Here is a 24,834-nt window from a genome sequence, read left to right as displayed (position 1 = left end):
CTGTACGTGATGTGGGTGTGCTTCATAAGAATTTGTAACACATTGTCTCTTCAAGGGCACTTAAAAAAACAACAACATATTGACATCTATAAAACCAGGGGAAATGGAAACTAAAGATGACTTGAAATTTTCTGATTACAGTTCTATCACATTTTTGTTTTTAAATAGAAATCATTAAACTATGAAGTGCTTTAAGTTGAAGGGGGGGGGGGGCATTTCTGGTAAAATCAGAAATTCCTGTACAATGTGTTGCATCTTGAGCGTATTCAATTGGTTCCAGCCTTTAACTTGAGCAACACTGTGAGTGCTCAAAAGTGGGTAGATCAGATAAAGAAAGGCGTTTTTGGTTTTGCACAGCTGCTGCCAACTGTCAACAGCTATGATGATAAGAGGAAGTGGACGTTTGAGATAAATTTAATACAATCTACATATAATGAATGGCCATAACATTATAACAACGTGGACATGTGAAAGGAGGGTAAGAGCGAAGAGTGATATTATTTAAAATAAGTTTATCTTTGTGTTTGCAGTTTGCAGTGGTGTGCAAACAACTTCTGCGGTCTGTGTAGTGTGAAACTAATGGCAGATTAATCAGTTCAAGAATTATTTTCTACTAGTTTCTATTATAATTCATATTCAAATTCTAAGAGGCAGACACAATATTTGCTTCTGGTCAGCGCAGACAGTTTTATTAGTATTTACTGTTAAATTTCTGTTCTCTGTTCAATAAAGTTTAAGAGATAGATGATGCATGATATGTTGGTGCCGCCAACATAACAAGGCACCACAAAACAAATCTAAAGTCCATGAGTAACTCACTCACCATAACGCTAAATTAAGAGCCACTCGCCGCAGAGCCCATCATACGTGGGAATCACCTGTAGCTGTAAGTCCATGCACCTTTCTTTTTCTTCTTGGTCATAGGCTCCTGTGTTGTCTCATCACTGGGCATTTCTCCGTTGCAAAGGAACTTTCTAAATTTGTCTGTTTTTTACTCATTTTGATAACATGTCTATTAGCATTAGCTGACTGAGACAATTAGCATCTTGACATGCGTCAAGAGTCCGTCGTAAACAAAGAGAATCCGGTCACTTTTCAAAATAAATTATGTTTAAGCCTGGCTAATCAATTAACCCTAAGTATTGTAAGTTTTTTATTCTTTCAACTTTGCAGTACTGGTCCGCGTCCCGGTGGTTGGGGACCACTGCACTAAGGCGCTTGTATGGGACTTCCGACTTCCGTGTGTCACACAACTGCGCTGTTTCCGGGTGCTGTTTTGTGTGCCACATCCCATTTCTTGCGCTTCCGCCCTTGTGGCCCTATATTGCGCGTTCCCATCAATGGGTGTAGTGTGTCTGTCTCAGTTCTCCGGAGCATTTCAGAGAGCTGAGACAAGTTTGGGGACTGAAGACATTTAATATTTTCAATTTATAATTTTACTGTTTTTGAATTTACTTATAAAGCATATAGATGTGATATAATCATGAGTGTTTAATAGAATACAGTGGAATAATGATTTTGTGAATTTTATTTTATCCTCTCACCCTCAAAGCTATTGAAGATAGGAATGTGCATGATGTTATCAGAGCCTTTTGTCATTAGAGACTAAAAGTCTGGGGTCAGATCCTAATTGCATTTGTTCCCCCAGTCAAGAAGGGGAACTGTATGTAAATGTCTGTTTACTAATAGCATTACACCTTTGTTTAACCTGGAATCGACATGTCTGTATGTAAACGTCTGCTTACTAATAACATCACACATTTGTTCACTAGGAGTCGACATGTCTGTCCTTTAATCAACTTAGGAGGGGAAGAGGAACCTTTTATCTTTTGAGTATAAATGAGTCGATGTTCTGTAGATTGTTACACACTTGGGGGCCCGACATTGCATTCAGATGTGGGTGTCCTGACTGTGTCTTTAGAAGCTTCTAAATAAATCCTTGCAAGGAACCTTCTTCATCAGATCCTGAATACAATTATTTGGACATGCAAAGATTACACTTAATATAGTAATCAAAATATTCCTTCAGGACGCAGGGGTGGGGGTGCGAGTGTTGGGACGCGCCCTGTGTGTCGTAGCAGTGGCTGGAAATGGCGTGGGTGTGTGACTTACGGAAGTCGGAAGTCCGTGGCATCTACCCCGTTGGCAGATTTAGACCAGGACTGCTTGCAAGTGCTGTGCTTGTTGGTGTTCCAAACAGCATGTTTGGAATGTCTACTGGTTGAAGGTTCTGGTGGTCATGCAGAATAGAAGCTCTCTGGCCATGCAGGTATACCAGCAGCCAACAGGTTCTCGTCTCTCCTATTTTGTGCTGTATAAAACGTCTGTGATTATTATTATCGTCAGCTGTTCTGCTTCTGGTGCTGGAACTCCTCGACTATTGGGATTGCACTTCATTGGAAAGCAAGTTGGCTTTATTTGACGTATAAATACCTTTTTAATACTTTTTCCTTCACTCCCAAAAATGTATTTATATGTTTGTTTGTTTTTATGTTAGAGCACAGAGAAGGTTGATGCTGCTTTTGACCTGGAGAGGTCGCTTAAAGCAATGGTAGTTATTACAAAAAAAACAGCTAGCAGGTGGCAGCAGAGTATAAGAGATCAGCCAGGGCCATGTTTCAACAAGCTCTTTTTCCCAGTGTCTTCAACAGGTTTGTGAATAATGATGAAACTTAGCTATATTCATATGCTAATTACTGCAAAGTGGAAACAGATAGAAATATACAATTTTGTCCTGATGAAAGAAGAGACTCTAATCTTTCTTTTGCTATGTTTTTATAGCAATAGAACACAATATTCTGTGGGCCTTGCAAAATCAGTCAAAATGCAGTAAAACAGCTGGGAGCTAAGGGGATTACTTCAGTCAAATTGACTGGGAGCGAATGAGTTACCCATCCCCACTATCAGCATATGTCATGGGCCATGGGGTTCTTTTAGACATTCTACAGTTTGCCATCACTGCTAGCCCCCTTTTTTTTTTCTTTTTTTTTTTTTTTAAATATCAATACACACACAAACACACACAAAAACACAAAGATTCCAAAGTTTATCTTTGTAAAAGTACGTTTGTGATAGAGCTTAGATTGCGTAACCAAATGTTTTGGCCAGAAATTGTAGCTAAGCAAGAGCTTTATTTACAAATAAAAAAAAGTCATTACTATAAACAATACATTTCTATTTAGGCAATGAGAGATTTACAAAAGACTCAAACATCTGCTTGTGATGTGCAACCATGTCTTGTGAAACTTTTGCTGACAGAACATTTTCTTAGCCAAGTGTATTTAAGGTCAGAGTATGTTCGGGTCAGTTTGTTCGTCTTGATGTTGATCTTTTACCCTCACAAGATGTTTTAGTTTAGCTAGGTCACTACTTCTCTCATTTGGAAGAGCTACTCTCAAAGCTCAACAATCTCTGCATTGCAGGATGCTGCGAGCTGACCAAAGAGGATGCGAAAGAGGAGGAACGCCTACTCAGGTGGAACCTGAACTCTGCTGTTAGAAAGTAGTAGAGCAGTGGATTAAGGCAGCAGCTCAGGCTGGCCAGACACAAAGACACAGGGTGGAACTGGCGCACGGCCACCCTGGTGGCACACTCAGACACTAAGTCCTGCTGCACCATCAGATAGAGCAGGAAATTGATGTGGTACGGGGCAAAACACAGCAGGAAGACCAAGGAGCAACTCAGCACCATCCTCAGGGCGCGCCGCTTCTCCCCATTGGCCTGCTGCTTCTCTTGGTTCTTTACAGCGCGGGTGGACGAGGGGAGTCGACTCCGCGTGGTGGGACTCAGAGTCAAGTTGCTCGAAACTTGGTCTTTCTTCTGGTAGAGGGAGCGGCTGATGCAGATGGAGCTAGAACTGATGCAAGCCAGAGGAATCAAGAAACCAAACAGCTCAGCGAGCACCATTAAGGTGACAGCCAGAGGGAGGGGAACATGACGTATGGGCAAGTCTTTAAAACAGCCGACTTGAGTTGTGTTCGTTTTGGACGACTCCCCGAATCCACTGACGCTGGAGGTCGGAGATGTCACGCTGAGCGTTAAGTAAGTTGTGGGCTGCTGGGTTAAGGTGACATTCAGAAAGGATGACTTGTTTAATAGGAGAGGTGAGTCAGAGGTGCTAGCACGCATGAGGATGAAGGGCGAGCACGCCAGAGCGACAAGCAACCACACCAACATACTGATCACGAGGTCATAGCGGCTCCTCCACCTTCGAGTCGAGAAAGGGTCAAGCAGGAAGACACATCTCTGTACACTGATGCACATCTGAGATAATAAAAAAAAAAAACAGGCAAATTAATCTTATAAAGCCAAATGTATCATAATAAATACAAGACATTTTGAGGCCTCTATTTCATGAGTATAATGTTTTTTTTCCCATTAAAACCCTGACGTATATGATCTGACACATGCATTGCACGGATAATCCAGTAGAGGGCAGTATCACCCATCTGATGGCTTTTCCAGCGACCTAGCAAGATCGCCCTAATTGAGAAAGGAGAGACACCTATAGTTATTAATAGTGGGAAATGTTTTGGGGGATTTTTGGAAATACTTATATGTTTTATATGTCTGTTTATTGATTGTTATAAATGTACGAATTTAAAGCAGTGTGACCGGATGTATGAAATATGACACAAATCAAAAGTCATATGTGGAAGTTGATTTTCCAAAAAAAAAAGTTTGTTTGTTCAAAAGGACCAATAAATACTCTATTTACCAAAAATCAGAATTGTCTCTCATATATTTCATGGTTCAAGCTTTTATAGGGTTAAAAAGACCACTCGAAAAATGCATTTGACAATTGATTGATTTTTAAGGGGATTTATCAGAGGGCAAAAAATGCTTTTAATTGTTTGTGTACAGTACAAATAGTACATAGTACATATAGGTTAAGAGGAAAAACGAAAATGTATTGTATAGACATTTACCTGTACCTTGGGATTGTGAAAAAAGACTCTCGAAAAAGATGTACGGTACTTTCATTCCAATGTCATATTTAATGCCTATTGTTACAAATCTATAGGTAGGTACAGCCTCCATCTTTATGTCAGAGCACTGTGTAGTTTTGAAAAGTAACACTAAAAAACAATTTTCACAACTCACTGTGAATCATAGCAAGTACAGATAAATGTAGAAGTTGAAATATGTTTATCATCAGGCTCAGCATGTGCAGCAGTGCAAGTTAGGCATTTCCAGTTTTCTGTACTTCTAAATAAATACAATAATAAAATACAAATTACAATGCGGATAACACTTTAATTTGAGCAGCGAGGAGAGATACCACATTGTAACATATGATGGTTGCACTGGTTCATTAAACTAACCGCAGCTCATGCAAGAAGGCAAGACACAGTCCCCCAACCTTGACTGCATTACCAATTATCCGCCAGTAGAGGGTACTACTAGACTATGAAGCGTTCATGGGGAGTTGGAATACAGTTGACCGTTGGATGTGAACTGAAAATGTGAGGTTACCCAAGAATATGCCACCATCAAAGCAGCTTTTGTAGCTGACTTATTGATGTTGTATTTTTTCCATATCTCTACGGCAGGGGTGCTCAAGTTCGGTCCTCGAGAGCCCCTATCCAGCCTGTTTTCCATGTTTCTCTCCACTAACACACCTGGTTCATGATCAGGATCGTTATCAGGCTTCTGCAAAGCTTTCTGATTAGCTGATCATTAGATTCAGCTGTGCTGCAGCAGGGAAACATGGAAAACAGGCGAGATAGGGGCTCTCGAGGACCGAACGTGAGCACCCCTGCTCTACGGAATAGGTAACAACTAGCAAATCAGGCGTGCGTGGTATAGATAAGCTTTTTAGAAGCTATTTTTAGGGTACATGTAATATTTGAGTGCATGTTCACAAGAAATTGTGGAACCCGCCTTTTTCTAAAAATGTGTCTGTGAGCAAGCCGTTCTCTACTTCTGACACACTGTTACGTAACAATGGGAGGAACTCAATTTACAATACATAATAACTGCCACCCGTTGACTTATCTAGTTTTGTATCTTTGTTCATCTACCAATATACCAGCAACTTTAAGTGACAGGCATAAGAAGTGAACACTCTTCCGCTAGATGGCAGAAAGTACAATTAATCCGTGTACGTATCTGTTTCCCTCATACAACAGAATGGTATCTCTGTGTTCAACTAAACAGACCTTGAAATTTTGAGACAAGACCATCATTATTCCTGTTTCGTTGGAATCTGTTTTTGTGGAGCTGTGCCGTAAGATAATTTTTTAATATAGAATATTTGCCTTGGTTTAAAAAAACGGACGTGTTAGGAGTTTGATTCCTGTGTCTTGTTTGCATATGCAAATTTGGCTAATTAGTGGACTGGTTTCACGCTCGCTCCTGGTTGGCTGCTGTCTTTGGCTCCCTCGAGCTCAGTTTTGAATGTTGTGTTTACAAAAAGCAAGGAAAATCCATCGGACAGTACCTAATGCACTAAATAGGTGTATGAGTGTAATTTGCTGCTTACCAAGAATCCGATGGCTGCATACATGTTGAGATACTTAAGGTAGAAGCAGAGCAAGCAGATACTGTGTCCAAATGGCCATGTATGCGTCAAATAATAATAAATCCTTAATGGCAGAGAGAGTATGTGAATCAGATCTGCTAAGGCAAGATTTATCATGAAGATCACCGTTTTGGTCTTCCTCCTGTCATGCAGAAGAACAAACATGAGAGTTAAGTGATAAGTGTATTGTCCAACTTGTAGTGTGTGTGTTTGTGTGTGTGTGCGTGTGTGTGTACCTAATGTGTCTACAGAGGACCCACAGAGCCATGGTGTTGAGCAGCAGCCCTGGGAAGAAGAGCAACAGGTAGAAGTATGTGTACAGCTTGTCCATGTGCTCCTCCCATTCACTCATGTTGTGGCCACATGATGAGTTAACTTGGGACTCGTGCACTGATTGGGATGTATTCAAGGTCATTCCCACTGTCTTGGAAAACAACAACAACAAAACAATCCAACAGTTATTGCCTGGAGTCTAAGCTTTAACCCTGGTATTAGTAGACATATTCAGCAAAAGAGATACAGTATGTCACTTGTATGTTGTATATTTTAATGTTTTGTTTTGTTTTCCCAGATACAGTCATAACTTGAATAATCAGATTTTTGGGGGGACAAATTATGATTAATTTATTGGGGCCAAATACAGTTACCTCAATACAATTGAATAGAAGATCTCGCCGAGGATTCCCAATTCAAGATGGCGGCTAGTTCAGCACTAAATACCACTCCAAAAAACGGAAACTTCTGCTAGAAGAAATTCCACTGACATATGTAAAGTGTCTGTGTGGTTTTGAATGCAAGGATAGACATAAAGTGATTTAAAAGAAAATACAAACTGAATACTAATAAAGTATCTAAGTTCCCCTCCCTGCTCTCACTGTACCATCAGCCAAAAGACAGATAATCAACTAATGTGTTTTATATGCATTGAGACATGCTTATAAACTGATACATTAATCCAACTTACATCATTAAAGGATAGAACATTTAGCTTACCTTAGCATGGCACTCGGTTGCCCACAGACCAACCCCCCAATCTTTTTATATCCATTAGCAGGGTTGGTGAATCCAGGTCCAGAAAATTAAAACCCTGAAAGAGTTTGGCTTTAGCTACAGGTGCTTCTACTCAACAGGTGGAGATGAGCTTGTTTACTTGACAGTTGGGGAGAAGCACCTGTGGCTAAAGCCAAACTGTGGTAGGTGTTTTTTACTTTCTGGACCAGGATTCCCCAACCCTGCACACACACGCACAAACTAGACCAGGGTTTCCCAACCTTTATTGAGCCAAGACGTATAATTTACATCACAAAAAAATCTCTTTACAAAAACTTGGTGTACAGGTTATTCAGTCATGATTGTTCTGCCATTTAATGTATGTGGTTGACGTAGATGAATTAACAAAAACATTTATTTTAATAGAAAGATATTTTTTTCATTAAATGACAGCGGAATTTCCTGCGACACACCAGATCTCTCATGGTACACTTATGTGTCACGGCACACTGGCTGAACTAGACAATAGCATACAGGCTTTAATATTAAAGGACACATTGCATAAGCTTATTTCTCTCATTTCAATAAAAAAGGGAAGTGTCAGGTCTACTGTTTGACCACCTGTAGTGTTCCCTAGCTTGGAAAAAAAAAAACTTAGCCCATGCCTACCTAGCAACTTGTTTGAAGCACACAAAATTTTGCCTGGTAATGATTACAATGCGTTGGTATTGAACAAATATGTAATATGGTTATATTAATATAACGTTTCAACTTTCAATGTACTCTTCTTTGCAATTTTCTAGATTGCTAAAAAAATAACACAGATAATAATAATAACAATATAAAGATCTCTAAAATTTTGGTGACTTGCACACATTCATTATATTAGAAAGACTGTTGAACATCAGTGCGTGCACGATATATGTGAGAAACCAAACACTATGTCTTTTGTATGAGGATGTACCATTAAATAGCCTGTACCGACTCACGTGTGTGGCATTGCTTGAGCCACACACCTTCTAGCCCGTGTGTTTGAAAAGAAAATCCACAAGTTCAGCTATTTCAATAATGAAATCATTGACATTATTTAACATTTGACAAAGAAAATCAATGAACAAGAACACATACCAAAGATTTAAAATGGAAATTAAAAATCTTTTTATTTTTATTTTTTTAACGTGTTTTTCTTTGTTAACGCTTCACATGGGACAGGGCGGCACTGCCTCCTCTTGCCAGCCCTGACCGCAAGTTCCCTCATTCAGTAAACACACTATGGATGCATTTTCTTTAAAGTAGGAAGAACTGGATTACTCAAATCAGGCAATCGGTAGACTACATAAATAACCATTGGACAAATTGGAGTCTTCAGTTTATCTAGCATACGTTATTTTGGAATGAGGGGACTTAATGGTCTGCTGTGCAAGAAATATTAGAGATCTTTTTTCCAAGTGGATCAATAAATACTTCAATAAATGTGAATGTATAGCTTCGATATTTCCTTCAAGTATCACCAGCGACTTTGATATCAAGAACACTAATATAAAGTCTTCTAAATCACAAGTTTTCATAGCAATGGTTAATACAGGAAACAGCAGCCATCAAGCAAAGACACTTCCCTTCCTTTTGAGGCCCAACGAGGAGGGTCACAATTGATGAGGGATGGTGACCTTATTTTTATCATTTATCCTTTTATACAGTGTCCCAGTCAAGATTGCTTCATGCCTGGGTAACACTGGACACAAACAAAAGAAGTATGATTGAATTGTCTTAAACAAGTAATCACAGTTTTTGCTGTATGCCAATTGTGATTGGTATAGAGTGACCAGTGAACAAGACCTAAAAAACAAACAAACTTGAAGACAGTAATGCTGTAAACAGCAACAGTGTCATTACCTTGTAGTTTGTCTTCTCTCTATGGGCACAAAGAGGGCAGATCAGACCAAGGTGTGACCACCAGCAGCAGTGCGTGCTCCATGCGACTGTTTTGGCTTCGCACTCCCCTGTAAACAGTGAACTGACACACAGTAGTACTGTGGGTTCAAGGTGCCAACCTCCTTGCAGCTGTAAAAGCACGTCACGTGGGCATACAGTTTGTGTTTGAGTGTTCGCCACACTCTGGCTCAAATATGCTTTTTTCTTTTTTTGCTGATACAAGAAGGGGAAGTGGTTACCTCAATGCAACGCCACTCAGAACTTGCACAAAACTGTGAAACAGAATCAGTGTCAGAGCAGATTAGAGGTCAGCAAATTCTGCCGCTCAATAAATGTTTGATAGTAGTTTTCTGTCAACAACTAATACACAAAATGGGGCCTACCTGTCTTGCACCAAAACATATGCTCACAAACCTCACATTGAAAAAAAAAGTGAGCGCACACCCTCTTACACTCATACAAATGCGCATTCAACCGTTTACTGAACAACAATAAAGTTGCATTTAATCTGTGAATGTCAGAGGAAAATAGTACATTGAAATAAATGTAACACATGCAGTTATAGGCATATCTATTTACTAGGGTTTTCATATTCAGACTATAAAGTATAATGAAATTATTTAAGATTTTATTTAATACTGTTTTATTATTCAATATCAGCATCATTGCCGTAAAGGTACAGAATACTCACAGTACGCGTGAGTGATCCCAAACCGTTGTACTGTTCTCATTAAATCTCTAGAGGTCATCATTGGACAGCATGACGACCACATGTCGACGAGCTGCTTGGAATTTTTTGACACACTTGTTGTCCTCAGTTGAATTGTAGTGGCCTCCACTTGCAAATATCTCGGTTGGGCTTTGCATTTGAGAAACCTGTCTGCTTTTATTGGCTCTGAAACCTGTCCCACTGCACTTGCTAATTGGCAGCAAATGTGGCTAGGTGGTGCTATAGCTGTTCCAGAGTGATCTCTCTGGCAAAATCATAATTGCACCAGCAAAGTAAGTCAAACCTGTTGCTTGAAAGTTACCATGGATAGCCTACCAACAATCCAGTTGTCTTTAGTAGCTTTATGACCCAAAAACTTAAAAAGGAAACGGAGACACTGGAGCTGTCCAAAAATACAGTAGCTCTTTGCAATGTCATCATTATCAACCTGCTCACACTAGAGTTCAAAGTAACACAGTGCAGCTTGTGTGCACATCCTATACTGCAGTTTCTCAACCTTTATTGAGCCATGACACCTATTTTACATTCAAATTAATGTCATGACATCACCAAACAAAAAGTATAGATGAATACTGAAATAATGTTAATGACACCATCTCAATTTACTCACAAATGTATTTATTCAGCGTGAGACTGTTTAGTTGAACACAAAGCTATTATTCTTTTCTATAAATGACAACAGGTACTTATGTTAACTGTACCCTCTCCAATCTAGCGGAAGAGCATTATTGTTTTCCTATAGCTATATGTCACTGGCATAGATAGTTATTTGTAGTAAATACAAATCTTTTTCAAACCAATTAAGTAGAATCGGATAATTTCTCGTGACACGCTCGACGTGACACAAATGTTAGGAATCCCTGCTGTACTGTATGACAGGCTTTATTTAGGCCTGTAACAAAAGTTACAGCTTCTGTGTTTGAGCTTGTAACTTTTTGTAAGACTGTATAGATTCAAATAAAACACTATAGTTGGCTTGCCAACCGTTACTATGCCAACAGTTCTCCACTCAATAAACTATTTGTTTCTACCTTCAAAACAACCACTTCACCCCCCCCCCCCCCCCCACGGAGGTTCCCATCTGTTAGCAAGCTAGCCATTTAAATTCACTTTGAGCACAAAAATGTCAAAATGGAAATGAATCATAGTAAAGGTAGTATAATCCTCATTAGAACCTTTAGGTGTCGCAACCTATGCTGCTTGTCTAAACAATAGCGACCTCGATCTCCAAGATCTGCTGACTCATGCATTTACTTTTTTTGTACCCTATTATATGTGCTTGAGGGTGATTATTTAGACAACACTGTTTAGCCGTACTTTGGAGTGTGTACACATTTCTGCGAGACTTTGGGCAGCTCTACAGTCTAAAACCAGATTAGGACAGAGAGACCTCATTCACAAGCGAACAATGAACCATTGCTTCGGCCATAATAAGCATTTGGCCTGTGACACAGCAAACAAGCCAGAGTCCTCAAATGGATCCCAACCGCCTATAGCACCTACGACAAGAACACACTGGCTGCCTGCTGAAAACAGAGTAGGACAAACTGCTATGAGAGTTCAAACATCTAACCATGCTGTTCGAGGCCTGTCCGCAGTCGGTTTGACCAAACTAACAAACTAAGAGGCAGGGGAGCAAAATAATAAATGCAGCAATGAGAGCAATTCATAACATTTTTAATGGCCCCAAACTTGACACAACACATTTTTATCTCTCCCGCTTGGCTAACAACGGGACTAAACTTGTGTCATAACACTGATATTTGACTGCAAAAGCCTGTGCTTAAAACGATCAAACAAAATGGGCTCAGGGTGTTATAAAAGTCATTAGTATCATATTTGGAAATCCAGTGTGTTAATGTCATTGTGTCCCAAGGACCATCACTGTAGTCCTACCGTGGCTTCTTCTCGGTGTTAACTTGTAATAAGCACATAAAGTACATTCCTCTGCTCCCAAGTGGTGGATTAATTGGTACCGGTAAATCCCAGACCATAGTTTAGGATTTACCACAGGACTAATCTGCTGAGTTATGCATTTGCCACTTCAAGGACCAAACAGCTGATGCTTTACTTTTGAAATCCCGGGTGTCTTATACCCACTTGTGCTTTTCATATAGTCAAAACTGACTCTCTGATTCTTTAGTGTCTTTTCCATTCCTTGTCAAAGTGTCTCCTGTGTGCGTGTCACTTGGGAAAGTGGTCACTGGGTCCTGTGTCTCTGTGTCGCTACGGGGGATGCTCTCAGGCCGTGAGCCAGATCCTTTGCTTCCCAAGGTCAAACTTTTTTGGAAGCTCTCAGAAGTGAAGTAGTAGACCACGGGGTCTAGGCAGCAGTTGAGGCTGGCCAGACACAGAGTGATCGGGTACAAAGTTCGAGCAAAACGCTCCACGGAGCAGTTAGCTAAGGCCTGGGTCCTCACCAGGGCATACAGAAAGAGAATGGAGTTATAAGGGACGAAGCAGATGATGAAGATGCCGAGATGGACGAGAATCATCCTCAAGACGCGTCTCTTGCTGTCACAGCCGTGGCCAACCGTCACTGGCCGACGCAGTGTTCTTAGAACCAGCGAGGAGCAGACCAAGTTGGCCAGGAGAGGAAGTAGGAATCCCACAATCTAGAAAGACAAGAAACATGGAGCGCATTTTTTCACTTTGTTTTGGTTTAGGGAGGGGGGGGGGCTCATAAAAGGAAGGAGTATGTCATCACACTTAAGAAATAAAAATTGCTGTTGCGAAGAAAAAAAAATCATGTTATGTTTAGTACATGATTTTTGCCAGTCTTGGCATCAAACATATATCAACATGCAGACATAAAAAGCATGAGCATAATTCACTATGTTTCAAGATGCTTGTGGTTGGTGTGATACACGTCACATTGTCGTTCTGCTCTCAGAGCGGCTGTAAAATAGGGTTTGGTTTAGACCTTAACCATGCATGAAAATAGTGTGGTTTAAAGGCAGAGAGCGTATAAGTGTATTTTGCTATTGTTATACACATTTAGGACTACATTAATGTGTCACTGAAAAATTTATGACAGTGCATGATATACACCTCCTATGTATCTCGAACAAACAAAAAAAGTAATGTTAGAGTGGAACCACTCTAGTTTAAAATGTTAACATCCAGGAAGTTATGGAATTTGCTAACCATATTTGGGACCAGGGGAAGACTGGCCATCGGGAATTTTCCCGAACAGCTGGTCCACTTTCTGGTCTGTTGCAGTCCCCGGCCGCCGAGCGCACTAATTGCTGGATAGTCGGCTTACCCAACTGCACCCCCCATAACGATTGACGATTCAATAACGAATATTCTCTCAGGCCAAATTTGGTTCCCAGTCCATCCTTTTCTTACACGAAAAGTCTTTCTGAAGTCACAACAGTTGTTTTGAGTTTGAACGATCATCATGCATGGTGTAATAACATTGCTGTTAGCATACGACCAGATCTCAGTTAAGAGAGGAATAACTTGTGGTGTATTGCTTCTACTTTGGATTTTTTGTGACTTTTGTTGCGACAACCCCCCACCCTAACTCTATATGAGCATCTATGGTTCGACATAAAAATGGCTCCACCCAATGTGGCTGAACTTGAGGTTGTTGCAAAGAAGAATGGCCAAACATTTCTGTCTATATGTGCAAAGCTAGTTAAAAAGTACCCCAACAGATTTCAAAATTTTCTGACTAAAATTGTGAAAGCTATGTACTACATCATTTATAATTCCACTTTAATTAGGTGGCAGAAGGACTATTTTTTTTTTTAGAGAGTGAGGGCAATATTCTGAGAAAAAAACGCAAATTTGCCACTTTGGCAAGTATAAACATTTTAACAAATGCTTGATCCTCAGGGTGTCGACATTCGCAAAGCGGTCTCTTTGGCTATGTTCACACTGCAGGTCTTAATGTCTGTCACATAAAATGTCAATTAAAAAAAAAAAAAAAACGGGTAAGTCAACCCAAACATTTCTTTACAACACTCATGCAGCCTCATCAGTATAAACATGGTATTCTGATCACTATTGCATTTGAGGAATATTAATTAAAATCCACCCATTTCTAGCCATCTCAGGGGCGGCCATTTTGACACTTGCTGTCGACTGAAAATGACATCACAGCTGCTTAGTGCTCAGGTATTGACCAATCACGACTCAGCTTGTGAACGCCTCATGACCAAACTCAGAAGACAGGCGAGTCAAGATTGGTCATTACCTGAGCAACTGCGATGTCATTTTCAGTAAACAGCAAGTGGCAAAATGGCTGCCCCCTAAATTGAGGGGAAAAAAAATCTTGTTTCTTCATACTCAGTCAGTATGAATTAGAATGCTGTTTGTACACTAGTGGGGGCGCATAGAACCTATGTAAAGAAAATGTTTGTGTTAACTTCTACTTTAAGGCATTGTATCTAATAATAAAATTAATCAAAATGTAGAAAGTTATTTTAAATCTGTGAGAGCCCTACCTCAATAAAGATGGTGATTTTGGAAAGGTAGGTCCTCCAGGTACTCTTGGAGAAGCCTTCAAAACAAGTTGTGGCTCTATTTGTGCTGTTGATGGTAGAGAAGAAGGTGACTGATATCCCACCTCCCACAATGGTCAGCCACACAGCTGCACACACCATTGCGGCATTCCTGCGCGTGCGGATGGAGCGGGAGCGAAAAGGGTAGACTATTGCCAAAAAGCGGTCAACGCTGATGCAGGTGAGGAAGAGCATGCTGCCATAGATGTTAGTGATGAAGGCTGTTCCTGAAATCTTACACAGTCCGTCTCCAAATGGCCAGTGGCGGTTAACATTGTAGAAAACCTTAAATGGTAACGTAAAAACAAATACTAAGTCAGATAGTGCTAAATTAGTCATAAACATTGTGGTCTCGTTACGCATCTTCATGCGAAAGCAGAAGACAAAGAGAGCAGCACAGTTGGTGATGAGGCCCAAGACAAAGACCACACTGTAGACCACGGAATATAAGTTGTACTTGAAGGAGTCGTCAATGCCGCAGTCCTCCATCCCAGTCTCATTGAGCACCAAACTCGCCATGGTGACTGTGGAGAGGAGTCCGAGAAACGGGCTCACGCCAGAAAGTTGTCGTGAACAGGAAAGGGCGCCGATATGTGTGGACTTGACGTATCAGCGGGAGATCCCTCCAAGTCTTCTCCATGCCATCATGGACACATAAATGGAGGCCGTCAGGATGTTCGGTTCTCCTGTGAAGGGAAAAGGATGAAGTTGTCATCATTGTCCAAACGCCAAGAAGCGACAGACTGCACAAAGACACATTTCAAATCTGTAGCTGCAGAAAGTCCAAGCAGTTCTCATGTTACATAGCTGGTTGCATGTGCATAACACATACATGCTATTCATATTGACCTCCATAATCAGATGTGAGAATGGGAAACGGCAGCTATGAGCGGACAGAGGTTGAACTCACTCCGACTACATCCACTCATGTGCAAACTCTGCTCAATCTAAATCCACTCACAACCATAAAAGTACATACAGCAGAGCTGAGGTTGAGCTTCAACTGGTGTCAAATCTAAAACATTAGCTGCTCAGACCACGACCAGAGGGCTGCATTCTCTGCTTTCATTGAGGCAGTTTGTTATGGGCTTTACGTAGCTCAAGAAATAAAATAAAAAAATCGAATAAGTGAATCCACAGGTGCCGAAACGCGAGTACACAGGTCCACTGTATAGAACATGTCACAAGCCATAACATTAAATGTGATCCAGTACATTGTGTTTAATACATTTATTAGAACACCTGTTATACAAATGAGAAGAAAACATTCTGCATGATAAAGTGGTTTAATATGGAGACTTTTAATTTCATAGATTTTATGACCTAGTACCATTTTGAACAGGAATGAGGAATGTCACACTAAATTGACTTTTTATGACCAAATTTGAGTCAGCTCACTGGGCTATATTTTAAAAAGTCCAAAATTAATCAAGCATAATATTCAACTAAAACAAATTTCTGTGGTCAGGAGTGAAATTTAATAATTTGATCCAGATTTTTTTTCTATTTTTAATTTGGGGCATCTTTAGCATAAACGATTCTCTGGTGGTCTTCTACTAAACATGTTGCGCACTGTAAATAATAGAAATTGGATTGCATTAATTTATTTATACAGTACTGCTTCAGTGAAGGAAATTGGAGCAATGGTGAAAAATTGTCAATTTTTCACTAACAAGCTCACTCTTATGTGTTTTTTGCTCAGGAAAATTTTGATTATAGATTTTAAAACGTCCTTATTGGTGCTACTTGTAGAGAAAAACTTAACATCCATAGTCTAAAATAAAAATAAATAAAAATAGTTTGGCATGGAGTAATAATTCAGTAGTTTAAGTGAGCATGAGTAAAGATGTGCACATGAATTTTGCTGACCATTAATCAGTTTTCAGACATAACGTGACATTAAGCTCTTTCACATTGATCTTTTTAGACAGTCCTGTTGCAGACAATCCTCTGCCGAAGTCTCAATGGACACGAAAGCTTAAATTGTGTAACTGCCATGGATCCATGTTAAAAAAACATAAACATTTCATTACAAACTCCGACCAAAACCTTCATCTTCAATGTCAGAATCATTTTAAAGATTGCTGCAAATACTCCTCTCATTTGACCCATGCCATTCTGTTTTGACTAATTCTTCAACTTCACAAGAAAAAAAAAAAAAACACCTAGCAACCAAGGAAACAATAGCGATTGGCTGGCGTTTTCACGTTGATTTCATCAGGCATAATTCTTAAGTCCAGAAATATAAAGTGAGAGCCAATGTTCAGACCATAAGACAAAGTCATGGTTCGGATCGGATCACGGATTTGAGTCACAGATTGGATCGTTTTTCAGATCAGCAAAAAAAAAAAAAGAAAGAAAAGAAAAAAGAAAAGATAAATAGTACTTTGTCTTTATTTATTTTGTAAAACGCTTTTGCTCATTAAATGTCTAATAGGCCTATGTTGTTTAGGATTTACCAACACAATTAACTGCAACATGAGGCAGATACACTCTCATTTATACACGGTCCATGTACAAAATGAATGGCTTAAAGTTATGTTCCTAAAATCTAAATGGCTATATTGGCATTTTGGGTTGAAGGTTTTTTTGCTTTTGCTTTTGTTTTTTTTATGAGCAAAAAATATTCAAAGTTGTGTTGAAAAAAGTTATTTTTTTTATAATAATGAAAAATACCTCAAAGTCACATTCAAGAACATGGATATATTGAAAAAGTAAAGAATGAAAGCCAGGTACCAGCTGTCAAACTCATTTATTGTTGCCAGCCAGGCTAATGCTAACCGCTAGCTGCTAGCCACTAGCCACTAACATCGGAGATTTGTGCCGAACCACACAATGATGGCTTAATTAACTAGCGGTTTTTTAGCGTCCTAAATTAGTGATGGAATGAGTTCGGGATAGCGCTGTGTTGATGTTTGTCACATTGATATAATGTCAATAAAAACTACCATAAAGAAATCCGAAACGTCAAAAAGCTAAGTCAAGTTAGCCATCACGCCACGATGTGGCCAACTTCAAAGTAAAAGTCTACTAAGACTTTTTGCTTTGCTGTCAATGTATTATTTGGTAAACTTTATTTTGAAGTTAGCGTTAGCAGAGGCGGAGTGTTACGTTGAGTATGTTTCCAACTTCCTTGACATCTCTGAATGACGGTTCCGGAAAGAGGCAGGAAAAATCCTGTATCATTATTTTGAGGACTCATTTCACCCTTAGTTGCCAAAATACTCCAATACATATGATTTACGTGAGCCACAAGGTTTTTCAACTTCCTCTGCTGCTGTTATAGTGAATGCGGACTGATCACGTTGCTTTCGTGTGAATGCGTAGTTTGTTTGTTTTTCCCACCAACCAATCCGCGGATCGTGTACGATCCAAACCTTTGGGCCTGATCCGTACGGATCACGGATCAAAGATGATCCGTTGCACCACTAGATGTGAGTCACTTGAATATACACCACCACAAAGGAAACGCTGTGAGCTTGCGCAGTCCATTAGCAGTATCCTGTGCCAGCGCTGCAGTGACATCTTTACGGCGTTTTCACACGCCTTTCAGAAAGTCCCTGCCGATGTTCACAATGCCCTCACTGTACCCATCTGCATCAAACACTCTCATAGAACCTACGCTCAAGAAGGCAAACACTGACATGTGCCAGTCCTCACAAACACACACACTGAGAAACCTTGACCGCAGCGGTTTCGATGGCTGCTGTGCATGAGAGCGCTACAGATGGACATCTCAGCATGCAGTGGCTTATGTTGGCCAAAAGATTATAGCCTCCGACATGTGTGTTTGGTTTCATGTACGGGTGACGGACAGCTGCACTTGCAGGCAAACCCCCTTAGACGGCAACGGTGACAGAAACAGGCCTCTGGGATCCGCTGATCTCTGTGGCTTGAGTTCAGCTTGAGCATCCAGCTGTTGCCTTCCTTCAATCACATGGCTGGCTGAAAGTGTCCCACTTCACTATCACTGGATAAGTTCAAGAATGTATTTTTGAAGAGTTCTGAACAGATCATAGTGGTGACCACGAGCTGCCATTTAACTGCTATTTACGTTATATTGCCTTAGCTTGTAAATATCTCTATCACGTTTTTCAGTTGTATGTGTTGCCGCTATCCACTGAGACAAATAAATGCTTGTTCTGTTCAATTTTGTTCTGATATCATTTCAAAAGAGGGAGTCCGCTTACATCAGGAGGGCTTAGCCGCCAATCAGTTAATAATATACAACAACTTCTTGTTTAGTTATTTAAAAAAAAAAAAAAAGCGTAAAAAAAAGACACCACAAAATATTGAGATACGTTTAGCTATAGCAATATATTAAAAATGTTTGAAAGTTTGATAATTTAACATCATTGACCCATTGCTTGACCTTTTAGTTGAAATTACTTTTAATAGTCAGTTCTAAAGTTTATTTATTACTTTTTCTGCTGACTTTGTTAATGTGAGCGTTCGTTCTTCTATAGCTTGACGGCGCAGATTATGTATAAAAGTTAAAAATAATATGTTACCACAATATATTCTAAAAATGTTTGGAGAGAAAGAGGGGGGTTATAAATTAACATTGTTCCATAATTTCACACCTTTTCCTATTTGTTCAAACAGTCTATATAAGAACTTAAAACAATGTACAACTATAAATCAATTTAAAACTAAATATTAAAATTATGTATTTATTTGTATTATTATGGCCATATATATATAGGGAAGGGAGGGGATTTATTAAGTCTTACGACTTCTTCCCACTCCTTTTTGAACATGTAAAATCGCTGTTAGGGGCGCTTTTTTGAATTTTTTGTAGTTTTTTTTTAATATTATTATTCTGTTGCTGTATGTTTATTACTCTTATTATTATTTTTTTTTTCATGTTCACATAAACTCAAACCACTTCACTAAACACGTATTGACTATTGAATTGAATTAAATTGAATATAAACCCAGTAGAGCTCTGAGGTCTGCAAACTGGGATCAATTAGTGGAGCCCAGAGTTCAAAGCGAACATGGTGAAACAGCATGTTGCTGTTATGCTGCACACAAATGGAATAAGCTACCAACAGCAGTGAATTCAGTCCCGAGTGTAAATGTTTTCAAATACAGTTTAAAAACGTTACTGATCAGCTCAGCAGCAAGCTCTGCAGGAGCCTGATAACGATCCTGATATGAATCAGGTGTGTTGAAGAAGGGAAAACTCTAAACAAATGTCAGACTATGACCCTTGAGGACTGGAGTTTGAGACCTATGACACTGTACTAAGTAGCCTGTTAGATAAATAAAATCGCAGTCCAAATAGAAGTCTGTAACTTTTTTTTGTTGCCTTTTATGGTGAGAAGACAGTGTTATATTTACAACATAACAATAATGTCATATTTCTAAGCATAAGAGGGCTGAAATAAAATATAGGGATACTTGAGATTTTTTTTTGTCTATGTGGTTAGGAGGAGCTAGCGTTATTGTGTTCAATCACAGATATTTGTCGACACTGTTGATTTTAAATCAACACCCTGGATAGCTTGATAATCAGTTACAGGACAATAATGTCATTTTCAATTTCAACACGGAGGAACAATTAGGACATACAGCTTTTAAACTTCAAGGAATGAAAATAGAATACATGTAAATTATGGATTTGTTTTGCAAAATGATGGCTCATTCAGGGAGGGTGAGCTATTATTTTTCTTGCCCCCAAACAATGGTTCGGAAAACTTCAATTAAGTTTGCTATAGTCTAGTACTGCTTGTCATTAGGGTCGCAGCCTTGCAGGTGTGCTGGAGTCAATCCCAGCTGACTTTGGGCTACAGCTGAGTATCCTTGATTGGATGTCAGTCAATGGCCACATATGAACAAACAACCATTCACACTCACATTTAATTCAAGGCATTTCAACTTGTTGCTTCTGCTGATTTTGGGGAATGCTGTATAAACTGCACAAACCAAATGAATAAATGGAACAATTGACGCTTGCTAGGCTAAGTGACAACGTGCAAATACTGTACTTGAGTAGATTGTTCAGGTATCTGTTCAAGTATTATTTATCAAATACTTTTTAAAGTTAGTGAATAGATCATCACATGACACGCAAGAACATCGGAACTCTTGCTGTATTCGCACAAGTACAAACATAATCGAGTGTAGACTCACTGTGATGAACGAATGATGACATCTCTCCCCGTTGGGAGCTGCTATGTGCATTTACAGCTGTCACAAGAGAAAATCCATACTTTGCACTTCTCACTCTCTCCAAAACTTGACGAGCTTGGACCTTCCGTTATAAGGTGGAATCCTCGCTTTTCTTGGTTTGACACCCACGCGAGCCTCTTTTCCAGGGATCTTTCCAGGCGTGCGTGTTTTCTGTTTGTGGCGTCTGCAGGGATTGCCTCGCTTGCTCGCCCCTGTTGCGCGTGCGCGTGTGAGCGTGCCAGCGAGCGGAGCCAAGCTTCCACGGCCACAGGAAGCCAGACAATATCACCTCGGTCAGGCCGCAGGGGGGAGAAGGGGAGAGGGAGGGCTGGTGGCCAGGCTTGCGGACAAACACTTTTATTGCCCACCACGACTGGCACTGGTGTGAAGTACTGTATACTGCGTGTACTTGAGCAGATTTATCTTATCAGGTACAGTGTGGACCCCCGCATACTCGCGGTTCGGCACCCGCGGATTTCTGTTGATTTTGTATTTCTGATCATTCTGAGTACACTAGGCCTATTTCGTTTAGATTTTTGTTATTTTGAGATTACATTGTTGTTGTTTTTTCAGTACATCCTGATTCCCTGCAATTGGGTCCTACACCACCTAACCGTGCAGACAATTTAATATTTTATTCCAACAAAGCAGGGCCGAGAGCACCCATTGCGTAACAGGTGTTGTGCCAATGTAGGGGAGACCGGGGCTAGTTGTATCCTGGGTAAGTTGTCACATTGCAATTTTCTTCTCCACCACAGAAAAAGTGGAATACTAGTTTTCTTCGAATAAATGGTCAGGGGGTGTGTACTGTCTGAGAAGAGAATATCGCATTGTGAGCTGATATGAGTGCAAGTTATCCGTTTTGCTCAACACATAGTAACAATTTTCAACTTCATATATTTTCAAACGGGCGTCGTACATAGACACATTCTAGCAGCAAATCATGTGGACTTGTTAGAGGAGAGATTCAGGCATCTTGTCATGCCTCAGTCACTGCTCTGTTTTAAGCTAGCTTTAAACTAGAGCAAGTATTACCCAACATGGTAGTTTGGGGCAACTTGTCTCAGTCATTTTGTGGTTTGTTGTCACATATGCAAAGAATAGGCCAATGAAAAATGCAACTCTGTTTTTGTATGCCAGAATTGTTCTTCAGATGATGAGTCTGAAAAGTGAGGAAATTAATCTTCCAGGTTTTGTTTCATTGTTTAAAAATGATTTTCCAGTTGTTGGAACTACAATATGCCCACATGTCAGAATTGGTTTAAATTTCAGGATGAACCATCTGTCCATTAAGCGAAATGCTTAATTTTTTGAAATTCAATTTAATCTCAAATTTCCAGTTTAAGGGAAGCAAAATGAGCATTTGAGTCTGAGAGCTACGACCTACATGCCAACAGTTCCTAAGGACTCTAATTTATTTCATAATATTTTATGTTTGCTCAATTACTATGGTAAATTTTCAAGATTAACGGAAAAAAAAATCTCTGGCTGTAAAAAACAACAACAAAAAACACATAAACAGGAGAACAAGAATAATTTTGTCCTTGTTTTATTAGTTGTAAAATCCAGTGTGATATTGTACCCCATATAGTGTGACAACTTACCCATTGGCAGCAAACTCAAGGTGCATTCAATGACCACTCACACAGTAGGACATCTCAAATTTCTATAGAAAAACTCAATTCAGTGCACTAAACAGCGATGACTAGTCCTACGTGAGCACATTGCAAAGGGGTACGTGGAAACATTCTATTATTTATTTGCCCCATCATCACAGATGACTGATAAAAATAAAAATAAAAATGCTACAGCAGGTCTGATTATTATTCTCTTCAGTGTTCTGTTCATGCAGTTAATACCTGCTGTCAAATTCGTCTCTTCGATTTGTCATCAATCGTCCTGGGAGGTTGGCTGTGGATCTTACATTTCTGAATAATATGTGCAAGTGTAGTCAGAGGAACATCAAGCTGCTTGGAGATGGTCTTATAGTCTTTACCTTTAACATGCTTGTCTATAATTTTATTTCTAATTGCCTGAGACAATTCTCTCCTTTGTTTCCTGTGGTCCATGTTCTGTGTGTTTACACTTTTGCCACTGAACAGCACAGTGACTGTTCTGTATGGAGGTAAATATGGTGCAAAGCTAACTTGTAAAAAAAAAAGTCTAAATTTGTATCTGTAAAAGTCGTGATTTGTACCTGCAAAAAAAATGTGTACCTGTAAAAAAAAATTTTGTATCTGTAATAAAAATTTGTACCTGTAAAAAATTTTTTTGTATCTGTAATAAAAATTTGTACAGTTTGATCATTGTTTCTGGTCGAACCCTTCATTTGGGATGGACTACTTGTTAGCCTTTTAATAGGCGGGCTGACTGCTGTATATTAGCGGACACACCTTGTTTGTCCTGTGGTCAAATTATTTCAATATTTTCTAAGTTTACCATCATTTTTGTCCAGACCTGCTTAATCAAGAGGTGTTTTAAAAAATAAATGTATTCTGTTGAATCACAATTCAAAACCTATGTCTGATTTTCATTAAACTTAGATTTATTATCACCCATTTTTTTTCTTTCTTTTCTTCTTTCATTAACTCTTTCATTAACTCATACATTTTCTGTCAATAAGAAGTACCAAAAAGTTTGTCCATGTTTTTATATTCAATTTAATTAATTACAAAGACAAGATAATTAACGTTCAAACTCATAAACTTTACCAGTTTATTGGGGGGTGCAAATATTCACTCAATTTGAATTTAATGCCTGCAACATGTTCCAAAAAAAGCTGTGACAGATAGGGGACTGTTTACCACCCTTTTGATCGGGTGTTAAATTGCCTCTCCATTATCTGTTTGGCCCAGAGGACATGGCACACATGATTTCCAAAACAATTTGAAATTTGGACTCACAGCACACTTTTCCATTTAGCTTTTCTGGGTGTTGTTGATATATTGCTCCGCATGGTATAATTTCAACTTGCATTTGTAGATGTAGCGACGAACTGTGTTAAGTGACAATGGTTTTCTGAAGTGTTCCTGTTTCCTATTAACCTGTTTACCTTGTAGACTGTTCCAAACAACAACAAAAAAAAATTTGCATTCCAACTTTCCCAGTCTTTTTTTGCTCCTATCGCAGCTTTTTTGGAACTTGTTGCAAGGGCTGAACTTTCAAAGGAACGGAAGGGAACAAACAGTTTGAGATGATGGAATGTTTATTTTACAACAGATGGAGTGAGAGCTCTCTCACAGGTGTGCGGTTGTGCAGGAGTCTGGATTGACAGGACGTTTGAAGAGAGCAGGCTCGCTGGGAGCATGTGGGCAAGGTGACAGGTGGTGAACAAGGAGTAGAAATCTGGTGGCGTGGTGGAGTCTGAGGCTGGCTTAACAAGGGCAGTTGATGAAGATGGGAAATAGCTGAGTGACTCCAAGGCACCACACCTGAAACGACACAATTATGCACACACACACACGTGAACTCAGGGGTGCTGACACAGCAGACTTAATAGAAAATCCACGTATAAATGTGGCTCAGTATAGTATAATTGCATTAGGGGGAAAAAGTTATTGAATAATAATAATAATAAAAAAAATACAAATTAATATAACTTTGTAGCTGTTATACAATTTTTACTGTATTATTATTATTTATCCATCCATCCATTTTCTTAGCCGCTTTTCCTCACAAGGGTCGCGGGGGGTGCTGGAGCCTATCCCAGCTGGCTTCGGGCAGTAGGCGGGGTACACCCTGAACTGGTTGCCAGCCAATCGCAGGGCACACAGAGACGAACAACCACTCTCACAATCACACCTAGGGACAATTTTGGAGTGTTCAATTAACCTGCCATGCATGTCTTTGGAATGTGGGAGGAAACCGGAGTACCCGGTGAAAACCCACGCAAGCACGGGAGAACATGCAAACTCCACCCAGGAAGGCCGAAGCCCGGACTCGATCTCACGTCCTCTGCACTGGGAGGCGGA

General features: G+C 39.7%; 2 protein-coding genes across 5 annotated transcripts; both read right to left on the bottom strand.

Annotated features, from left to right (window-relative positions):
- Positions 1–3,111: 3,111 nt before the first annotated feature.
- Positions 3,112–9,550, bottom strand: p2ry10 (P2Y receptor family member 10). Of its 4 annotated transcripts, none has more exons than XM_077577354.1 (4): positions 9,407–9,550; positions 6,760–6,947; positions 6,485–6,665; positions 3,112–4,263 (listed from the first exon to the last, which is right to left on the bottom strand). In XM_077577354.1, exons 2-4 carry the CDS (start codon positions 6,936–6,938, stop codon positions 3,376–3,378), a joined length of 1,248 nt encoding a protein of 415 aa, XP_077433480.1. In that variant the 5' UTR covers positions 6,939–6,947; positions 9,407–9,550; the 3' UTR covers positions 3,112–3,375. The 4 variants fall into 4 exon arrangements, with proteins under 4 accessions (XP_077433480.1, XP_077433481.1, XP_077433482.1 ...); XM_077577355.1 differs by having other exon boundaries at positions 6,760–6,943; positions 9,407–9,538; XM_077577356.1 differs by having other exon boundaries at positions 6,760–6,808; positions 9,407–9,535.
- Positions 9,551–11,831: 2,281 nt separating this feature from the next.
- Positions 11,832–21,144, bottom strand: lpar4 (lysophosphatidic acid receptor 4). Its single transcript, XM_077577359.1, has 3 exons — positions 20,825–21,144; positions 14,630–15,372; positions 11,832–12,790 (listed from the first exon to the last, which is right to left on the bottom strand). Exons 2-3 carry the CDS (start codon positions 15,203–15,205, stop codon positions 12,293–12,295), a joined length of 1,074 nt encoding a protein of 357 aa, XP_077433485.1. The 5' UTR covers positions 15,206–15,372; positions 20,825–21,144; the 3' UTR covers positions 11,832–12,292.
- Between the last annotated feature and the right edge of the window lie 3,690 nt (positions 21,145–24,834).

The sequence above is a fragment of the Vanacampus margaritifer genome, chromosome 10 (assembly GCF_051991255.1).
Source record: "Vanacampus margaritifer isolate UIUO_Vmar chromosome 10, RoL_Vmar_1.0, whole genome shotgun sequence".
Taxonomy (NCBI): domain Eukaryota; kingdom Metazoa; phylum Chordata; class Actinopteri; order Syngnathiformes; family Syngnathidae; genus Vanacampus; species Vanacampus margaritifer.
This window is presented reverse-complemented; position numbering and strand designations above follow the sequence as displayed.